The sequence below is a fragment of the Herpailurus yagouaroundi genome, unplaced genomic scaffold (genome assembly GCF_014898765.1).
Source record: "Herpailurus yagouaroundi ecotype Mexico unplaced genomic scaffold, PumYag 213, whole genome shotgun sequence".
NCBI lineage: Eukaryota > Metazoa > Chordata > Mammalia > Carnivora > Felidae > Herpailurus > Herpailurus yagouaroundi.
In genome coordinates, this window is record NW_024412444.1 from 5,760,494 (window position 1) to 5,783,032 (window position 22,539).

At 41.0% G+C, this 22,539-nt stretch overlaps 1 protein-coding gene across 2 annotated transcripts in view; it reads right to left on the minus strand.

The window, feature by feature from the left end:
* SYNPR (synaptoporin) overlaps positions 1-22,533 on the minus strand; it is a 318,541-nt gene extending 296,008 nt beyond the window's left edge. Inside the window, exons 1-2 of one of the 2 annotated variants that reach the window (XM_040454545.1) lie at positions 22,446-22,533; positions 22,270-22,335 (exon numbers count right to left, since the gene is read on the minus strand). In XM_040454545.1, the coding sequence (XP_040310479.1) occupies positions 22,270-22,335; positions 22,446-22,463 (84 nt within the window). In that variant the 5' untranslated portion in view covers positions 22,464-22,533. The remainder of the gene's footprint in view (positions 1-22,269; positions 22,336-22,445) is intronic. The other variant, XM_040454546.1, reaches the window with a different exon arrangement.
* Between the last annotated feature and the right edge of the window lie 6 nt (positions 22,534-22,539).

Sequence of the window (22,539 nt, forward strand, 5' to 3'; positions counted from 1 at the left end):
AAATAAATAAACGTTGAAAAAAAAAATTAAAAAAAAAAAATAAATGAGGTCTCTCTAGAGTAACATTCTTATCTTTGATCAGATTCCCTAGAGGCAGAACCTGAGAAAAAGATTTAGGTGCTCTTCATTTACTGGGGGTGTGCTCTTTAGGAAAAAGAAGGAGAGAGAAGGAGGAGGAAGTGATCAAGGACATGATATCAGCTAGAAGTGAGCTACAGTGTACCCTCACCAAGGGCTCTCAAGTGTGAGTCATACCAAAAGTGGTCCCTCCTTGAGGGAAGGGAACCAGCCTCTTGTACCCTGTATTAGACAGTTAGTGGCTGTACATTTCCCTACAGAGTGTAAGTTCCTGGGTGTAATGACTTCCACTCAGTCAAAGGTAATTCTCTAGAGAAACGGCAGCTCTGACCTGTTGGCAGTCAACATTCACAACAGCAGAGGGAGGAGGAGAGGGCTGTGCACTAGCTCGATAAAGGGATCTGGGCAGAGGACAGAGTCCACCATAATTGCTTGATCCTTAAAGCAACCTGAAGATTGGCACCAGGCTGGTGAATACCAGCACCATGACACTTTTTTTTTTTTTTTAACCAAAGCATTGGAATCAGCAGTTCTGTGCTGATGTAACCTTAGAATGAAGACATATAGGTGGGTGGATGGATGGATGGATGGATGGATGGATGGATGGATAGATGGTCAGGCAGACAGACAGAAAAGAAGAGAGAGTAGGATAGCAGAATTCAGCACCTTAAAATGTCTCTTTGGCAAAGCATCATTTTAGGCTGATTATTTTAAAGAAACTGCAAACACAGGAGAAGCTCTGAAAACTGAGTAGAAGTTATTTTGTAAGAAACATTCACATTTATAAGAGAAATCTTCATTTGTAAGGGAGTACAGGAAGAGGATGATGAGCCAATCTCTAGAAACTCTTATCAGTGCAGAAGGCATGGATTTAAATCTGCATGAAAACCTTATCCGTGTTTTCTGTGCTTTTCCTGGCAACCTCCCATAACCAGCTCCCCATCCTCAACTTTTTTTTTCTTGTCTTTAGCTGAAGATGGTATTTAAGGTAATGACTTCAGCCATTTTGGGAAGTTACTCAGTTTTCCTGGGTCTCTACTATGTATACAGTAGTTATACATGTGATTAGCTTTTGTCTGTTTTTCTCCTGTTAACCTCTTTCCTATCAACTTAATTCTTAGACCAGCCACAAGAACTTTGATAGGCAGGGAAAAATTTTTGTTCCCAACAATAGATAGATGCAACGTACCTTCCAGAATTCACACTCATAACTCCGAATACAAGTACATTTTAAAAGGGGGCTCTGGGCAGTCAGAGTGGTTAAAACGAACAAATCAGGAGACTATAGATGCTGGTGAGGATGTGGAGAAACGGGAACCCTCCTGCACTGTTGGTGGGAATGCAAACTGGTGCAGCCGCTCTGGAAAACAGTGTGGAGGCTCCTCAGAAAATTAAAAATAGATCTACCCTATGACCCAGCAATAGCACTGCTAGGAATTTACCCAAGGGATACAGGAGTGCTGATGCATAGGGGCACTTGTACCCCAATGTTTATAGCAGCACTTTCAACAATAGTCAAATTATGGAAAGAGCATAAATGTCCATCAACTGATGAATGGATAAAGAAGTTGTGCTTTATATATACAATGGAATACTACTTGGCAATGAGAAAGAATGAAATCTGGCCTTTGTAGCAACGTGGATGGAACTGGAGAGTTTATGCTAAGTGAAATAAGTCAGGCAGAGAAAGACAGATATCATATGTTTTCACTCTTATGTGGATCCTGAGAAATTTAACAGAAGACCAGGAGGAGGGGAAGGGGAAAAAAAAAGTCACAGAGAGGGAAGGAGGCAAACCATAAGAGACTCTTAAAAACTGAGAATAAACTGAGGGTTGATGGGGGGTGGGGGGGAGGGGAAAGTGGGTGATGGGCATTGAGGAAGGCACCTGTTGGGGTGAGCACTGGGTGTTGTATGGAAACAAATTTGACAATAAATTTCATATTAGAAAATAAAATAAAAGGGGGCTCTGGGTAACGAATTTTATTAAATGCTAATTGCCAAAGTAGAATTCAATCATTTGAAGCCAAGTCATAGTCCCTCTTTCCCCTGCCGCCCATTTCTGTTCACCCACTAGCTCTTCTCTGACAAGTTCTTCTGAAACTGGCAAAGAAACTTGGAAGAGTTAGCCAAAGGATATCCGAATCGCTCTTGAGCGCGGGTGAAAAACATATCCCGATTCTGCAATCAAGGACACTCAACATTTACTGCTAATTTTAATACCAATCTCCTCTAATGATTAATGAATTCAACGAAGCTGAAGACAAGACATGGAAGTACCTCATCCTGCTGCACAGGAGATAAGTCTGAAGATTAGTATCCCCAACATCTAAATGACTGTCACCACCCACAGAGATACCTCCTTTGTGCTAGTTTCTCAATTATCATGAAACCACTACCATCAGTCTCCTGGGGGTTTGTGATTCAGCTTTGATTATCAAATTCCTGGGACTGTGCTTCCTTATCAACTTTGCATTTTATCATACTTGAAAAAAGTTAGTATTAGTAAGGTCGAGGTAGCAACAATTTTCTCCCTACCCCACTGTTCCTTCATGAAGAATTTCTCCCCGCCCCCCCGCCAAAAAAAAGAAAAAAAAAAAAAACAAAAAAACAACTGGCTAGCCTTGTATACTACATGGTCCTGCCCCTCACCTCAAATCTAGCAACAGGACCCTTGGGTGAACCATGCCATAGGTGGAGCTGAGTCAACCATTTTCCCTCTCTCGAGAATTTATGCCAAGAGCAAAAGCGTTGGACACCTGAACTGTGAGGTCAGAATCGGACTTTGGGCAGATATGTCTTCTTTGAACACACAAAAAAGCAAAGCAAGATATTTACAGTAGAAAGTCAGAGAAATGGAGCCAAGACACAAAGAGAAGCAAAGAGAAGATACAACAAAGGCTCAGCAGGATGACTCAGAAAAACACTTCCAGCTAATTTTCCAGCTCCCAGGGCTTTTTCCCTCTCCCTCTCCCTCAGGAGGCCTGACTTACCTCTTACCTTTTGATAAATCTTATACCTTCCTATTCTACTTTTTCTTTCTAAGCCAGTTTGAATGGGTTGTTCCTTGCAGTCAAATGACTTCTGTGTGATGATCTCTGATACACTGAAGAACCAGGATGGAATCTTTTTGTGGTTGTTGTTGCTATTATTTTTATTGTCATTATTAGCTCAGCCAAAGCAAAGGGGTGAATGCAGCAACATTTAAAGAATATTTGAAGAACATCTATTGTGTATCTTGTCAGAGACTGGTAAATCTCTCCTCAAGATCCATTCTATCTCTATTAGTAATGGTTTTGTCATGGAGGCAACATGCCCAGCTAGAAAGTACATTTCCCAGCTTTTTTTTTTTTTCTTTTTTTTCTTTTTTTTTTTTTTTGCACACAGGGTAGCCAGGTGGTACAATTAGAGCCAACAGGTGTTCCACACTGGTCCCCAGAGTCTCCCCGTGGGATTAACCTGCCGTTGCCAATAGTGGTAACATTTGAAATGTACTCTCTCTCTTGCCTTACTGTTCATTCTCATTTTTACTTCTCCACTCCCTTACCAGTGATTCCTAGGATTACCTCCCCAATAAACTACAGGAATCCTTCTCAGTCTGCTTTTGGGGAACAAAAGGAGTTAACAGGGGTTAACTTCCATAAAGCCACCCTTGACTAATGCGGGATGGACGCCAAGGGGTTACCGGTCTGTCCTTTTGTCCCCTGGGGGTAGAAAGTCCTGAGATGTATTTCATGAGGCTACTCAGGAAGCCCCATGAGTTTATGCAACAACCTCTCCCAAGGAGGACCAACTCTATAATGCGCCCTTCAATTATTTTGCCGCTATCTCCATTTCCCTCTCCTGGTCTCTCATGCCTGCTCCCTGGTATCACGTCCCAATACACTACCTTCAGAGATGCCACCTTTGACTTAGGTTTTGCACACAGGGGAATCAAACTAGGATTCTGCAAAACTAGGCCACTTGGGCCATCTCTACAATTCCATATTCTGAGTGACTAAATGGGATGGGGTGTGTGATACCCACGGGATTGTACATTCCCAGTTCTTGTCCATATGGCTGACACCACCACCTCGACGCAGCTGTTCCACTGTCGCTGTCTTTAATCTGATTACCATTCTCTTATTCCTCTTATATGTCCCCCTGAATGCTGATGGTACTGTTCATATGGCCACTGTCAAAACATTACCACACTACCTTGCTAATCGTAGAATAAATGTCTCAGCATGATTTCCTGCTAACTAAACCTTGAAGAAAATGTTTAATTTCTCTGTATCACATAATATTGAGCAGTCTTTGTAGTTTTTATCCTGCTTCCCAAATAAAATGCATAACCTCATTAAAAAATCCTAATATCCTGTGGGATATTCTTGCACTGACAAATTAATGCAAACTTTGACAACTGTCATCTTGCTTCATATCGGGGGCAAATAGGAAACTCATTTGTTTCATCTTTTTACTTCAATGTACAAAATGGATGTGTAAATGTAAAAAATTCATAACCACATAAAAATAGGTAAAATGCATAAAAAGCATAAAGAACTGGTAAAATTTGGAGAATGTGCAGTCTAATAAATCTTTGCAAGTTGGTTTGAAAAACTCCTGGCGGTCAGCTTTATATGATGTGCACTAAACAATAAATGTAAAAATGAAATTTCTAAAGAGCAGAGCCACTTCACAATGAATATATTCTACTACCTAGCAGCCAGTCTCTATCTAAGTTATTTACTATAGTTCAACACAACCCCCTCCTTGTAAACCAGATGGATGGGCTAATTCTCACCTCTCTGCCATATAAGGTAGTAACCACCAGCTATTTAAAGGTAAATTAATTAAAAATAAATAAAATTGAAAACACAGTTCTTTAGTTCCAAGCACTTAGTAGCTACATGTGGCTATTAGTGATGACTACATAGGACAGTGAAGATAAAAACCTCTCCATTATTGCAGAATGTTCTGTTGGACAGTCCTACTCTGCATAAATACCCAGAATCTTCTCCCATTAGGATTCATTCATTCATTGATTCCTTAAGCTATAAATAATTAAACTGTACTTTTTATGAACAGAATTCTTTGAGATTATACTGGTTGACTGAGAAATTCAGTTCTTCTCAATGCCTCACCAAGTACCCAAATCTGTATTACCAACTTCCCCTACATTGTTGTTGCACGTCAACTGGGGAGACCCCCAGCTCTCCTGGTGGCTTGACCCAGACTGTCCCAAAAGTGTCACCAAAGGTTCTTGGGTTTGACGTGAGAAAGAATTCAAGGACAGACACACAACACAGTGGATGAGTGACGCAAGCAGGAAAGTTTATTAACGCAAGAGTACACTCTCCAGAAGTGAGAGAGAGAGAGAGAGAGAGAGAGAGAGAGAGAGAGAGAGAACACCCTGGGGGTGGGGTTTCTATCTTTTCCTGACAGTTGTTAATTAGAGGGTGGAATATTCATTACTTGGGGTGGGCATGCAGGGTTTCCCACTTTTTCTTCCTAATTTGGTCAGGGGTCTCCTCTCCTGGCACCCACCAACTTGGGCCTGTCTGGTTTGACCTGGTTTCTTGTGGAGCGCTGCCAGGACAAGGTCTCTGACTTCCCTAACGGTTGTCCATGACTTCCTCATTGCTGGCCTCCAGGTATCCTATTAGAACCTAACTAACTGCCTACTCAAACAATAAAAGCCACCGCCTCAGTTCCATTAAGGTTTTGGCCCAAGAATAGTCCCGATATTTCTATGCTTTTGACACTTAGCGAAAAAAAAATTATCTTCTCTGAAGAAAGGCAAAAGGGACCTGTGGACTCACTAATTCCATCATTTAAAAAACCAAGTTAGGATTAATCTCTGAACACCAGAAATGATGGAACATCAGACAAATTGCTCCTGAAAATCTCTTGTGCAAGAAGAGAACTTGGCTAGGTCCTTAGGGGGGCAGAGACAGAGCTCCCAGGATGCCAGAATGCTGTGGTGCAGTGGGAACAAGCTGGAGACTATGGGCCATATCCAGAATGCAGCCATGTTTTGTTTATTCTGCAAAGGATGGCTCTTATAATGCTTGAAAAATCGAAGATACTCCCTCTATTAAAATTTGCCAAGAATAGCACCAAAATCCTTACCTATTTTCTCAAGAAAAGTGGAATTATATGGAAACATTGGGTCTGTGGTCCCACTCAAGAATTGGCTGGCAAGGCAGATGTTCCTATAAGCAGAAATCCATGTTCCAGTGTGCCAATTCAAAGCAAATCAAAACTATCCTTTCCTTTATTGTTTTATCAAGTGGACTTCTAAAAAAAAAAACCACAGAAAACAAAAAACAAAACAAAACAAAAAACAATTCCTGAAAAAAAGGCCTTGTCTTTGAACTGCAGAGAATTTAAGAACTTTGCTCTGCCTGCCCATCACAGAATTCACCTTGGTGGATATTTTTTTCCCCCGAGAGGTACAAATGGCCTGGCTAGATGGTGGGGCTTGTCTTCAGGTATAACCTTGGTTCACTTACAGCTGTGGATGGCACACATGTTGGCTAGGATGGCTCTTCCTGTTAGGGATCTGGTCCCTGGGAGAGAATCAGAACTTTTCGTCTCTCTTACTGCTAGGTTAAGCACACATGGTCTTTCTTAAACACAGAAGACTTGGGTTCAAATTTCAGCTGGTCTATTATCTACTGTACACAATTAAACATTGTTTTTTTTTTTTCTTTTTTAAGTTTATTTATTTATTTATTTTGAGAGAGACAGAGACAGCACAAGTCGGGGGGTGGGGGGTGCAGAGAGAGAGAGAGGAAGAGAGAGAGAATCCTAAGCAGGCTCCACACTGCCAGTGCAGAGCCCAGTGCGGGGCTCGAACCCACGAAGCCATGAGATCATGACCTGAGCCAAAAGCAAGAGTCAGACGCTTAACTGACTGGGCCACCTAGGCGCTCCACACATTACTTGTTTTTCTAAGAGTCGTGTCCCTTAAACATGGGAAAATAATGATGCATACGTTCTAAAAGAGCTGTTAGAATTAAATGGCATAACATGTAGAAAGCATTTCACACAGTGCCTAGAGCTCAGTAAGTATACAGTGAATGCTAACAGCTGTTATTTTAATTCACAGGGAGGCCAAGGTGGCCCAAAATAGCCATATGTAAGGCAGAGGCAGAGTGCATCCATAATGCTGATGCTGTTGATGATAGCAAGTGTGGTCAGGAATGTGATCCAAGAAAGAGAGGACATAAACGCCCGTGGCATCAGGCAGCTGCTGAATTTATTTTACTTCATCAAAGGGGAGTTCTGTAATCTCCAGCCAGATATGCCCCAGGATTCCTCACAGGGTATAGGGACACTATCCACTCTGCCTTTCCCTCAAAACAATTGTTAAAGTTCTAAATGTCTCAAACCTGAAGAAGGTATGGTATAAATTTGTATACATGAGTCACTATATATGAGTCACATATACACGAGTTTCACATTTCAGAAAGGTACCGAGCGCTTATGAGTATCATTTAAAGTAAAATAAGTTGTTTGTGATAAATAAGTTCAATATTAACAATATAAATAAAATGCAAATAGAATAGTAAATTTATATGATAAAACTACTCATAAAGGTTTTATAACAATAGTAATTACCTTCAGCATTCTAAAAATTACATAAATCTGTTCTTATATAATGAAATAGAGAAAGAATGGCTTAGTATTTCCTTTTCTACCCAAGTCAGAGTATAGTAATCTAAATAATTTCCAAACGGTGGAGTAGTACCATGACCCAGAAAGATTAAGACAGCAGCTTATATAAAAGTCTACGTGGATAGAACCATGAATTTGGCACCCTCAGCTACTTCTTTATAAATCCATTCTGTTCATTAAAATATTTCCAAAAGAAAGTAAAAATATATCCAATGTTATGAAAAAATGTGCAATTTCTTTGCATCATTAAGTACATACTCAGCCAAGATTTCACTTCCATCTGTAAAACTGGACATTTAAATGATAATAGGTGCACTGGTGCTACCTCATTCCTGACAATTGTTTCAAATACCTTAAAAACATATAACCTTTTGAACCAGAAATTCTACATCCAGAAATTAAGCAAGTAATAACAAAAGTACACTAACCAGTTATTTTGATGGAGGGATTGGTTCTTTGGAGGTTAAAATTATTACAAATATACATTTGAAAAGTACTTAAACTAGAAACAAGTTAAATAATTTCCAGGACAGGCATACAGTATAATAATATATAGCCACAGAAATTATGGACAAAGACATTTTCTCTAGTAGCCTGGAAATACACTCATATTAAGGGGAACAAAACAGGTGATAAAATAGTGCCTACCTATCTGTTATGAGTTGAATTGGGTCCATCCTGTCCTCCCTCCAAGATTCAAATGTTGAAGTCTTTTTTCTCCTGTACTTCAGAATGTGGCCTTATTTGGGAACAGGGTCATTGCAGATGTAATTGGTTAAAATGAACTCATACTGCAGCGGGATGGGCTGTAATGCCTTACGATTGGTGTCATATACAAAGGGGGAAATTTGGACACAGTCACACAAGAGAATATCATGTGAAAACAGAGGCTGAAATTGAGGCAACATATCATCTACTAGCTAAGGAATACCAAAAATTGTTAGCAAACCACCAGAAACTAGGAGAGAGGTATGGAACAGGTTGCCCATTGAGGCTCTCAGAAGGAATCAACCCTATCCATACTTGGGTTGGACTTGTACCATCCAGAACTAGAAGACCCTAAGTGTCTGTGTTTAAGCTACCCAGTTGGTGATGCTTTGTAATGGCAACCCTACCAAACGAATGTATCATTTTTGCAGGAAAAAAGATACATGAACATGAAAATGTCTGAAAGTATACTTTTCCAAATATCAGTGTTGGTTATCTCTCAGCAGAAGGACATTGGGTAATTCCTATTTACTAATGTTTGTGATTTTAAGTTAATAAACATTTTATTTATACATAAAATGGCTCCAGATAACATGTCAAAAAAATTCACCTCAGAATACATATATGCTCAGTATGTTTGGACCATGGCAGGCAGAGAAGGGGCAGGGGGTCCTACAGACATGGCTTGAAATCCTCCTTTGGTCATTTACTTATTTTGGGTACAAATGAGCCTTATAAGGTCATTCATTGTAAGGTATTAATGAGATTGTGTACATAATGTAGGTAGCACTGACATATACAACCTGACACACAGCAAGAGATCATTTCTTTACAGCCATTACAGTGAACTCCCAGTATTTATGGGAACTTTGTCCTTTTTTAAAACAAAGAAGTATGTTATTCCTTTTGGAAAATAGCTTCACAAATGCATGGTCACCTTGCCAAAGCCTGTAGGCAGCCTGGAGCTCCAATGTGTCTGGGACACTGATCTAGGACTTGACAGTCCAGTCTAATCGTTCTTTGCTTTCAAACCACACCTGCCAAATTTTACTATCCCACTCAAACTCCTTTGGGTTATGAAGACCTGATCTTTACGGCCTTTAATATGAAGAATGTATGTGTGCATGTATGCGGGGGGGGGGGGGCGGGCGGGAAGATATCTAGGAATCTCTAGGAAAAAAAAAAAACACACACTTGTGAATTTTCCAGTTTATTATTTCTACACATTGGTGGTAAGAAAGAGAAAATAAGTATGTATTGAATGCTTGCTATGTGCCATTACTCTTTGTAAATATTATCTTGTTTAATGAACACAGTAATTCTGCCTGCTAGTTATCATGATTTTCACTGGTATAAATATGCAAGGACCAGAGAGGTTAAATAATACATCCAAAGTCACATAGCTTCTCAGTCATAGGGCTGACAGTCAAGACCAGGTATTCTTTTTTAATGTTTATTTATTTTTGACAGAGAGAGAGAGAGACAGAGCATGAGCAGGGGAGGGGCAGAGAGAGAGAGAGGGTGACACAGAATCTGAAGCAGGCTCCAGGCTCTGAGCTGTTAGCACAGAGCCCAACACAGGGCTCGAACTCACAGACCGCGAGATCATGATCTGAGCCGAAGTGGGATGCTCAACCAACTGAGCCACCCAGGCACCCCAAGCCCAGGTGTTCTTTCTGTACCAAATGAGGCAAAGGTAGCAAATAAAGCCAGACATGAAAAGACACACACAAATCAGTCTGCAATTTAAAATCATTTTAAAAGGAGAAAAAGTATATTTACACCTCAAATTTACCTACTGTGGCTGGTAAACTTGGTGGCTTCCCCTAAAATAGCTACAATACCACTAACAATTTCATACAGATTCTTTTTAACAAGTACATATCTTTTAAGATAAATATCACATTCATATGTAATATTCATGCTTTTGCTTTCAACTGTTTCATAAGTAGAATTCGTAATGTTTTTCTGGCAATAGAAGTTCTTATATAAATTCTAGTAGAGGATTATGAAACATGCAAATAAGCCTCCCCCCTTTCCTGAAACAACTGCAGCCAGAGAAGAACATTAAGGTATCACATCAGGCACTGCCCAAAGAGGAAAGATTCCCTGGACACCTGAGGTCTAGTGTTCTAGATTCAGGGTTAGTCAATATTTATTGAGCCCTCTGATAGGAACTTCATGCATGTTAATTCATTTTATTCCACAGCACTGTGTTAATGGATATTATCCTCATTTTATAGCTCAAGGAGATGAAGGGAATTGTCTAAATGTTGAGCCACTGATTCATTTTTATCTTTTAAACATATTTTTGCTATAGGTAAAATCCCTAGAAATTGGAAGTTCAGCAAACCTGATTTGCCTATGAACTCATCCAAGTTCTGTGACTGAACTCAAGCTTGTGGCTCTAAGTGAGCACACTCTTAAGTCATCATGATAATCCCTACTTATCCAGCTACACCATTTTCCAGCTTAAATATCTCCCGGGATTTGCCATTCTTCACTCAGTTCATGGGTTCATACCTAGTAATTTCCTGGTGTTGCTCTTTCTTTCAATCTAACCCTTCTGCCTTCTCAGTTCTTTTGGATCCCAGCTTCAGGAAGGAGCCCAGGGGGGATGCCAACTGTCTATCAGGTGCAGGCAAAACCGTCAGGTGAATTAAGGGCATGAAAGCATAGCCAGGCAGTCTCATGGTAGACCAGATGGATATGTGAGCACTTCTTGTTAAAGCCATAGGGGGTATGTCTTTTTATTTGGCACACAAATCCTTCAAAATAGCAAATCCAAAGAATGGCAGCCCATACATACACACACACACACACACACACACACACACACACACACACACACGGGAAAGACAAAATTCATTTGCTCCTTCTGCCTCCACGATGGAACCTTTGGCTTGAGTAATTTATCAGGCACCAAAAAAGAATTTAAGTGTTCACATCTTGCTAAATATCCAGATCCTTTCTGAATTCTACAGAACTCTTCATAATTATGTTTTCACAACACATTCCTGAACGTGATTTCTTTATACAATAGATCAGTGAATAAAGATTGTGTTAGAGGAGCGCCTGAGTGGTTCAGTTAGTTGACTGTCCGACTTCAGCTCAGGTCATGACCCCACAATTCTTGAGTTCAAGCCCCTTGTAGGGCTCTGTACTGACAGCTCAGAGCCTGGAGCCTGCTTCATATTCTGTGTGTGTGTCTCTCTCTGCCCCTCCCCTGCTCACACTCTGTCTCAAAAATAAATAAACATTAAAAATTAAATAAAAAAAGATTTTGTTAGAAAAGAGACCCAAGATCAGCAAATCTTTATCAGGGAATGGGAATATTTTTGAGGAGTAAAAAGGTCCCTAAGAGGGTTTGGACATCCCTAGTCATTATGGAGACATTTAAATTTTGTTTGTGCTCTGGTAGCATGATAGTGAAAAGAAAGTGAAAATAGAGAAGACATGACTTTAAGAAGGAATAATATATATTGTTCCCACTGTTTTCACTGGAGAAATCATTTAATTTCAAGACCTAAGGGTAATGAGTAGTCGCTATTAATGCGAGCTAAGATGGAAAAAATGATTAAGATGAAGGAGTCTGCCATTCAATTGCCTAGGTTCAAATCCTGGCTCTAGTCACTTACTAGCTGTATGACTTTAGGCAAGTAGTTTGATCTCTCTAGGCCTCAGATTCTTCATCTGTAAAAAGGAATTATTGCTTGGTCTTTCAAAGGTGATTGTGAGATTAAATGAAATAATACATGTATAGCACTTATTAAAGTGCTTGTCTCTACGTATTAGTATTCATATTACTTGTATCTATTTTATGATCATCTCACAATCAATGTGCTCACAACAGAGAGATAATAACAGAAACAAAAGATAATATGGCAATAATAAATTGAGCAAACTTTATGTTTATACTGTGCTAGAAACGTTAAGTGCCTTTATAGGTAACATATCATCAAGTTTAACAATCTCTTCCTTAGTTACAGTTAGGAAGACTTAGTATGGACCTGACACTGTGCTGAAGGTTTTGCAAACATTATCTTACTTAACCCTTATGGCGCCCAAAAGATGTGACACTTATATTCCTCCTTCGATGGCTGCAGACCCTGAAGAACAGTCTTCAGACTGATTATGCAGTCACCTCCACTTTCCGTGGCTGGGAAGAAGAGCCAGTTTTCCAGCATAAGGCACACGCCAAAGCCCAGGCTCCTTCACCCACCATGCTGCCTTTTTTCATGGTGATTCTTGCTTGTCAACCAATTTCTCTCTTCCTCTCCCTCAAACAAACAGCACCTATCACACCAGGCAAGCCAATGTCTCTTTCATGAGTAGATATTCAGGACAAAAAAAAATTAAGTGGGATAAGAATCTTAAACTAAAAACAAACAAAAAAACCACATTAGCGCGTTCCTGTTTTCTACCACAGGAATAAGCACAAGAACTAGTTAACGTAGTAATTAATGTAGTATTCTAACATTAAGGGACAGAGCTCAATTAAAAAATGAAGTGCATGTGGTTTGAAGGAATACATTTTCCTTCACAAACGGATTATCTAACCACAGACAAGACCTCATCATTCCTTTATTTTTATTTTTATTTAAATTTTTTTTCAACGTTTATTTATTTTTGGGACAGAGAGAGACAGAGCATGAACGGGGGAGGGGCAGAGAGAGAGGGAGACACAGAATCGGAAACAGGCTCCAGGCTCTGAGCCATCCGCCCAGAGCCCGACGCGGGGCTCGAACTCACGGACCGCGAGATCGTGACCTGGCTGAAGTCGGACGCTTAACCGACTGCGCCACCCAGGCGCCCCTCATCATTCCTTTAAAGAAGAGGTGATGAACAAGTTGGCCTAAGCTCTGGAGCCCTGTGAGCTGAAGAGCCAAAGGTGCACCCCCTCGAATAACATTACCAATGTGAGTGCACCAAATGATCTCATCATAGAGAATTCCAGGAATGCTGGTCCCAGATATCAAAGACGTAACATCTTGAGAAAACTGCTAGCACTACCTTAATGGAAGGTGTACTCATAAAACAAATGATGTATTCCTCCACTAGACATGTAAACTTCTTACTACGCCTAACGTGCCAGTGACTTCAAGAATTATCCCTCCCACTCTTCCCCTGAAAGAACAATGTAGGGAGACATGTTTTAAGTCTCATGATCCTTTTCATTCAGGCTGTAAGTGACAGAGCCAACAGTGGGCATCTGATCCATGGGCAGTCAATCCATAGCCTGCTATGGCCTGGGGCTGATAGCTGTGTCCACACTGAAAGAACTATTAGCTGAACCGATCACATCCCTTCTCTTAGGACATTAGATTAGAATCAGGGAAAGAATGGGGTAAATGAGAAGAGACAGAGAACACAAAGAGATGAAGCAGGACAGTGGTCAAAACACAATAATGGCAACATTCTTGGTAAGGCAGTTGTCCTCATTGTCCTGAACACAAGACATGAGACCTACTCCTGTTTCCTTCCTCACACTTTTGTTGTGTTTTGGTTATTGCCCTCACACTTGTATTGCTGTAAGAGTTCACCTCCTTTATTGTACAGTGAGGATGTCTACAACTCCTGTCTTTCTTTTAATAGTTGACTCGGCCTAGGTGAGTTACTCTGCTCCACAACCAAAAGTAACAGCTGAACAATTATTTCTATAGGAGTCCTTAGGATTCCTCCTCACAATGAAAATCATGAAGGCGAATTTACACCACATCCAATGTGTTCTCAAGGATTCATTTATTCAGTCTTTATTCTCTTTCCTCCCTCTCTTCTTCCCCCCTCTTCCTTCACCTAATACTTACTGAGCATTTACTGTCTGATGTTTTGATGGGATTTGTAAACATCTCCATAGTAAGAGTTGTTCTTACTCTGCGTCAAGCACAGTGTTAGACACTTAGAATCTAGTAATGAACAAGACAACTTGTCTTCATGGAGCATTTAGTCTGCCTGAGAAGCTAAAATGCAAACAAGCCATTAAAGAATGTGCTTGGGATGGGGCACCTCGGTGGTTCAGTAGGTTAAGCGTCCAACTCTTGATTTAGCCTTGGATCATGATCTCACGGTTCATGGGTTTGAGGCCACATCGGGCTCTGCACTGACAGTGCGAAGCCTCCTTGGGATTCTCTCTCTCTTTGCCTCTCTCTCTCTCAAAATAAACAAACTTAAAAAGAAAAAAAAAGAATGTGCTTGGGGAGCCATCAGGAGGCTGACTTCTTCCAGTGGAACCAGCCTACTCAGAGAGGTCCTCCCAAGAGAAGTGACATCTAAGCTGACACCTCAAGGGACAAGAGGAATTTGTCAGCTAAATAGGGCTGGGTTAGAAGAGAATGGTGGTATTCCATGCAGAGGAAGAGACATTTGCAAAAGTCCATCAGATCAGCAAGAAACCATCACCAAAACATCTAAGAAATGTGAAATGTGTACAGAGCAAGAAACTGGATTTCAATATGAGAGACTGGAGAGAGGTTGGTGGTTGGGAAGGACTCAACCACTCATAGAGAAAGATCAGGTGCTCATACTTTATGCCTCAACCTTCACACTAGGTCAGTTATCTTATGCTGCCCAGAGTCATTAAAAAAATTTTTTTTAACATTTATTTATTTTTGAGAGAGACAGAGATATAGTGCCAGCTGGGGAGGGGCAGAGAGAGAGACACGGAATCTGAAGCAGGCTCCAACTCTAAGCTGTCAGCACAGGACCTGATGCGGAACTCGAACTCACGAACCACGAGATTATGACCTGAGCTGAAGTCGTAACTGACTGAGCCACCCAGGCGCTGCCCAGAGTCATTTAGACTAGAAAAAAGTATTTATCATTACCATCATGATGATTACAATTCTCTTTACTTTTAGAGGACATTTAATAGTTTACAAAGTATTTTACATGCCTGATCTCACTTAAAATTTACAACACTGTGAGAAGCAAAGGGTATTGCCCCAGTATTCAGGTGAGGAAACTGAGGTTCTCAAAGAAAGGATACGTTAATAGAATGAACAAGAATAATTACAAATACAGCCAAAGTCAAACACATGCCTGAAGAAGATGAAGACTCAAAGAAAAGTCATGTATTTCTACACATATTCCTTAGGGACTATTTTTTTTTTCTATTAACACGTGACCTTTTCTTTTCTTTTTGAAGTTTATTTACTTTGAGAGTGGGGAGAGGGAGAGAGAGGGAAGGAGAGAAAGTGAGAGAGAGAGAGTGAGAGAGAGAGAGAGAGAGAGAGAGAGAATCCCAGGTAGGCTCCACACTGTCAGCCCAGAGGCTGAATCGCGACTTGATCTTACAAACTGTGAAATCATGATCTGAGCCAAAATTGAGAATCAAACACCTAACCAACTGAGCCACCCAGGGGACCGGACTTTTTTGTTTGTTTGTTTCCCCTTACCTGGGTCAGGAAGAGATGTAAATCCTCTGGGGAACAGAGAACTAAGAACAATGTCTCTACTTGAGCATGAAGGCAGGATCCCTACCCTGGGAGACTCTCAAGTGCCAGGTGTAGCTGGGTATTAGGGTGTGGTTAATAACTGCCTGCAGTTGATCCTATGAATGCCTTCATCTACAACCTGGAGAATTCAGTTGGATACATGTAACTCTTCCAAACATAAGCAATGTCTATGGATTATGACTTAAGAAAAATGAGGAAGATTCTCTCCCTGCACCTCAACAAAAAACTCTGGAGAACCAACTGCCTGCAATTCTTTCAAGAGACCTTTTCCTGTAGGTTCCACACTGACCTCTCTGCAATGTTCTTTGAAATGCAGATACTCCAAGGGCAAGTTCCTGAAGAATCATTTATGCAATGATAAAAACAAATAAAGAAAACACAACAAAAACCCCCAACCATGACAGCATGGTATACAGAGAGAGGGGCTTAAAGAGGTACATGCAAGGTGAATACAGATTTTCTACTTCTGAATTTTGCCAAGATTCTAACTCGCAAGAGGTTTCCATAACGTTCTAAATTACCTTCCAATGGATTTCTACTTTCTCCTTTTTCATCATCCCCAGAATCACCCAAATCATTATCATCATTATCATCATCATCACCACCTTCATAATTTGTTGAGCGCTTTTTATAGCCCAGGCACCGTGCAAGGTGGTTTACTTTCATTAAGTCATTTAATCATTATGGCAGCCCTTTGAAGTAGGAGCCATTATCAATCCAATTTAGAGATGAGAAAGATAAAGTCTAGTGAAATTAAATAAATTGTCCCAGGTCACCATGCTAGTGAAAAATAAAATCAGGATTCAAATCCATAAGTAACATTTTTCTCTTTTTTTCTGTACTTATGGGGCCAAACACCAACGGTCTTAATAAACTTGGAAGTGCATTAAGTGATGAATCCATTAGCATACTGGGGAGTTGCTCTTTTATGAAAAGTGTATTTATTGATTCATATTCCAATCACACATGATTTTTGTCACTAATTGAGAGGCTAGAAAGTTATAATTAAATCCACATTAATGTAGCTTTGAAATTACATCAGGCCCTCAATGATAGATTGCTGCTCATAATTTAAATATCTCGCATGTTAGAATTCCCTGTCTTGTTTATACTTAGGAAAAAAAAGAAAGACTTGTCTGACTCATGCACACAGATTTTTTTTTTTAAAAAAATAGAAAAAAAAAAAAAAAAAGGACCACAAAATGAGATTAAGTTATTGGCTTTATAATCATAGTCTTTTTCTATGTATTTTAAATGAAGAGATACTAATTTTTAATTAGAACCTATTCGACCTTGGTTAATTAATAACCAACATAAAAAATAAAACAATATAAAAGACAACTGATGTCTGTTATATTTGTCTCTAAATGCAAACCCTCCTTGGCATTTTCAGAAAAGCTTTCAAAAATATGTCTTAGTGGGTGAGATAAACACTGCAAATAGGATAGTATCTGCCTTTTAACATTTCTTTGAGGATTAGAGAGAAGATACAGCAGGTGCCTGCCACACTGAACAAGCCAGAAAAGTGCAGCATTTAAGAGAATACAGTTGGGAGTGAGAGTGCTCAAATCTTGGCTTTGCCACTTCCCACAATTTTGTTCTTGATCAGTTAGTTAAGTCCCTGAGCTTCATGGTGAAATGGAAATGTTAGTCATATAGATTTTAATGTGCTGAGGTATTGAAAGCACTAAAATATAGCGCCTCACATGAAGCCTGCATGAGAAAGGTAGCTCTCGTTCCTTTTCTCATTAAGTGTTCAAAATGGTGATACATTATGTTAATTATATATTATATCTTATTAACTATATTATTGCTTTATTTTGTTACTACCAATCATGATTATAAATGCTATTAGTATCAAGTAAACAGAATGTCTTCTGTTTGTTTGGAAAACATATTTGAGGACTTAGATTCAGGGATGAAGTTTATGCAAAGCAGGTGCCTCCATTTACATGAACTAGTAGCCCCTATGGCTCATCTGTCAGACACACTGCATCTCTGGATTGGCTGGCTTCCTTTGGAAAGGCAGAAAGGAAAAGCAGAATGGAAACGTGAAGTTCAGGGTTGTTGCAGAAATGGCATAGCACAGTTTGAGATGGATGTCAAAGATTAAGGAGTAGAGGAATCAGGCAATTTGACCTAGCAGGAATTTCTATAGGCACAGAATCTGGGCTTGCAGCATCATGATGCTGGAAGACTGTGCTGAATATCATTTGTGGAACTGAAGTCCTTTTGATGCCCTTACATCTACACTAATTCTGGTCCTGGGTGATGGAGATGTGTTGGGGTCTGCCACATTCTAGTACACATAAATCCACAGGTGTATATTCAGAGCTTTGTAAATAGTACAGGGAAGAAAGAATGTGCTGATGATACTTTAAAAAAAAAAAAAAGACCAAAGTCCAACTAGCAAATAACTGAAGTAGCAAAGTAAGAGTGATCAGTGGAAGGCAGGATTCTATTAACTTAGTTTTCAGAGTAAGACTGAGAAATGGGGTAAATGTAATTTTTTTTTTTTTTTTACCATTTCCAAATCAAAGTTTAAGAGATTTGCTGGATCTATTCTATCATCATGGAATAGATGAAACAGACCACTGGGATCAGTGTTATGTCCTGAATTTTGAGTTTGACTCAAAAGATAGTGAGAAGTCCTTGACCTCATTTAAGTAGAGATTAAGAATTGCAAGTTTTACTTCAAAGTCTTTGAAATTGGTTAAAGCTTTCCCCTGAAGGCTTAGCTTTTATACATTATTTAAACTTTAAATCTACTATATCCATGAGCCTTTCCTAAGCAAAGAGCACATAAAGTGCATGTTTCACCCTAAGGCTATAAATCCAAAATCAGTGGATGTCTTTAGAAGTAACACAACTTCATATGGCCAATCCATAGGAAATCATTCATAATATAAGTTATTTTAAAAAATTACAGTTGTGCACAACTGCAGACAAGTGACATGCCTGTGGTTCTTCCTGCATAACATAGCTTTCCTTCACCCCCTCCTCTTCCATTGCACCTCAAATTACACCCTTTGGAAAAAAATCAGTTTTAACGGTTCTGTGGTACACATCAATGCTTTTCTCTATGCTCAAACAAATCTGTTTCTCTTTCTCTCTCACAAACAACTCTATGTCCCTTTTTCTATTTTTTACAAAAATAGTATACTCTGTGCATTACTTTGAAATCTGATTGAATAAATTGTTGACTAAAAAAATGAAAGCCACTTGTTTCCATTTAATGGAACTTAATTAAACTTGTTTAATTTAATTTTGTCAAATATTAAGAATGAAACCCTTTTTTTTTTGCACTTGACAATTTTATCAAAGACAATTACATATACTGACCTTAAGGTCAATGCATATTAATTTAACTCATTCTTTTTAATGGCAGTATAATATTTCGTAACATATATGAATCACACACTAATGATTTTCCTATGAATGGACTTACTGTTTCCAGCTCTTTCCTCTACAAATGATGTTGCAGTCAATATCCTTGAACATATATCTTTATATACACTTTTATTTATAAATACTGAAAAACAAAAGGATTATAGTTCAAAAATTTTAAGGAGCACCAACTTTAAAGCTGCTTTCCATAGAAAAGGAGAAACTGGGGTATTATTAGTGCTCATCGATTTTAACCTTTAGCTCATCACTTAACTGTTTACCAAGAACTCTGAAAGGCACTAGGGGGGAACACAGAGACAAACAGAACAAGTTTCCTGCTAAGAGATCACACGCTCTCTCATTGTCACTATTTCCTACAGAAAAAGATGGCTCAGAGAGGCTCCTCCTACTAATGCATATGGTAACATAGATATTCCTTCTCTCTCTCCACTTTGTTAAACTTGCTCAGTAACTAACCTTCTTCTATTTCTCTGCTTTCACCTCTTCACCTTAGCACTTATAAAAGGTAGATCAAGGGGCACCTGGGTGGCTCAGTTGGTTAAGCATCTGATTTCGGCTCAGGTCATGATCTCGCTGGGTTTGTGAGTTCGAGCCCCACATCGGGGCTCTGTGCTAACAGCTCAGAGCCTGGAGCCTCCATCAGATTCTGTGTCTCCTCCTCTCTCTGCCCCTCCCATGCTCATGCTCTGTCTCTTTCTGTCTCTCAATAATAAATAAACGTTAAAAAAGATTTTCAAAAAGGTAGATCAACTAACTTCTCTGACTTTTTAAGCTTTGTTTTGGTTTGTCCCCTTGTTTTCTTTTTTTCTTGTTTGTTTTTGTCCCTTATTCAGGCTCTCTTCCACAAAGAGAATGTAGTAACTGATCTGCAAGCATAAGCTATTCCACCTTATAGCCTTAGAGGCCTAAAAGAGAGGAAAGACTATAAATATTTTAGGTGTAATAAATGTTCTACTAATCCTTTCCCTCTCCCTTTCTCTTTCCTTCTCCCTCCCTCCCTCCCTCTCTCTCTCTCTCTCTCTCTCACCACGCACATCAAGAAAAAAACAACTATAATGCAGTGTGATAAATTCTCATGAATAAAATGTAATGGAAGCCCAAAGAATGGGTTGAATCATTCTGTTTGGGGTAGAGGAAAGGAAAAGGAGGCAATATAAGACAACTTCCTGAAGGTAATATTTAAACTGAGGTTAAAAGACACACATTTTTTTCCAGGCTTGGGGTGTGAGGACGAAGGGAAACTTAAAGTGCTTTTGAGTTTTGGAAGAAACCTGGATAGCTTAGGATAGTGGTCCTCCAGCTTAAAAGTGCATAGGAATTATCTAGGGAGCTTGTTTAAAATGCAGATTCCTGGGCACCCATCTTCCCAATATTGTGAACTGATCCAGAAATCTGCATTTTAAACAGATTCATCCAGGTTTACTGTACTTGGAAACATACTGGTAGAGGCTGTGTGGTGAGTAGTGACATGGAATGATGCTGTCACAGGACTGAAAAGAATACAGATTAATGTGTCAGGTAAATGACAATGTGAGACAATCAGAGATACCAGAAAATTGATGTCAACTCTTTGAATTTTGTTTTGAGACAATGGCTTGGCAATGGAGTTCTGATTTTGATCAAAAACCCCTGCTTTTCCACAGGGAATGTTTATTGAATGTCTGATTGAGGGCAGAATTCTGAGAAAGCGACCGGAAGCCTCCCAGACCATGAGCCCCGCTGGCTTTGTTTAACCTGGCTGTAAGGGCCACTGTTTTTATAATGGCCATCCAGAACCGCTAGTTCAAGCTTTCCAAATGCTGTCTTGATGTATGTCAAACTGATAACATTCCTGCATTTTAATGCAGGTCCACAAACAAGGCAAACGTGATTACCCTGTAGATCATCCGTGTAAACGCACCACAGTTGTGTAGCCAAAGCCACACGCTAGCCCTTGGAGCTAAGATCAGGGAGGACGGCGCACGCTCTTACATAATTTCCCAGCTAGTCAGTGGTAGGGCCTGTGATTAATGCTACATGACGGGCTTTGAACTTTCTGTCCAGATAGGTCCGCTTGCCTCTCAGAGCTCCTAGCAAGAGAGAATGTGCGACCTGCAGATTTCACTCTGAATAACCATCATCCCAGCCAACACCACCAACACTGCTCTGTGGCCCCGTGAGCAGCTGTTTCTGTGCCTCCCTGCTTGTCAACAGACAGGTTGCCAGAGGACTGGCAAAATGTTTTTTTAATAGGGGTACAAAGCCAAAGAGTAACAAAACTTCGGAGAGCCCAGTGGCTGAGGAAAGCTATACCAAGAAGGCTGGGGGCCTCGGGGGGGGGGGGGGGGGGGGGGGTAGGCTGTCCTGGGAAAAATCATTAGAGCCCTCGAGGAGTGGCCGGGGTAGAGAAATTATAACGTGGAAGGAAGAACTCCTGCTGTCTCCACCAACAGCATTCACAGCCTGGAAGCGCCTCGTTGGAGCTCCCGCAGGGCGGCTGACCACAGGCTTCCAGCATCCCAGTCCGGGCGCAGAGCTGCCTCAGTGCTGAACAACTTTCGAGCTCCGCCAAGTGGAGGCCCAGCCTTCAGAGAGTCCCTCCTCTCCAGCCTTCACCACCCCCCCCCCCGACCCCGCGCAGAAGTGCAGGTGAGGCCCGGAGCCTCACCTCCACCGGCTCCCCTTCCCACCTCTCCATCTCCCGGGGGCTCCCGACAGCAGCCCCTGCGCGCGTGCGAGCGGGAGGCGAGAGGACACCTCGGGGTGCCTGCAAATGCCCGTCCACATTCCCGCGGCCAAGCTGGGTCCCTCCAGCCGGTCCCCGCCAGCCCGGAACGGCACCTGCGGAGTGGGGAGGTCTTTGGAGCGAGGGCCGAACCCCGGGCTCGCAGCGGAAGCCAGCGGAAGGCGCCCCTGCGGACCTCGCCTCACCTGACGGCTCGCCGCCCGACCCCCCTCCGCGCACACAGCCCGCACTCACCAGCTCCAGCGCTCGCAGGAAGGCGAGGGGCTCCTTCAGCGCCCGGAACGTGCCCGCGGAGGCCAGCTTTGGACGGGCCAGACGAGAGAGAGAAAGAGAGAGCGTGAGGAAGGGGCTGGGGCGCCTCTCCGGACCGCGGGGCGCCCCCCCACCTCCGCAACCCAGGTCCGCCCTACCTGACTCACGGGGTCCATCGTCTCCTCCCTTTCAGATGAAGTTCGGGGGCCGCCGCCGCGCGGTCCTCGGGGCCAGGAGCCCCGCGTCGGGAAG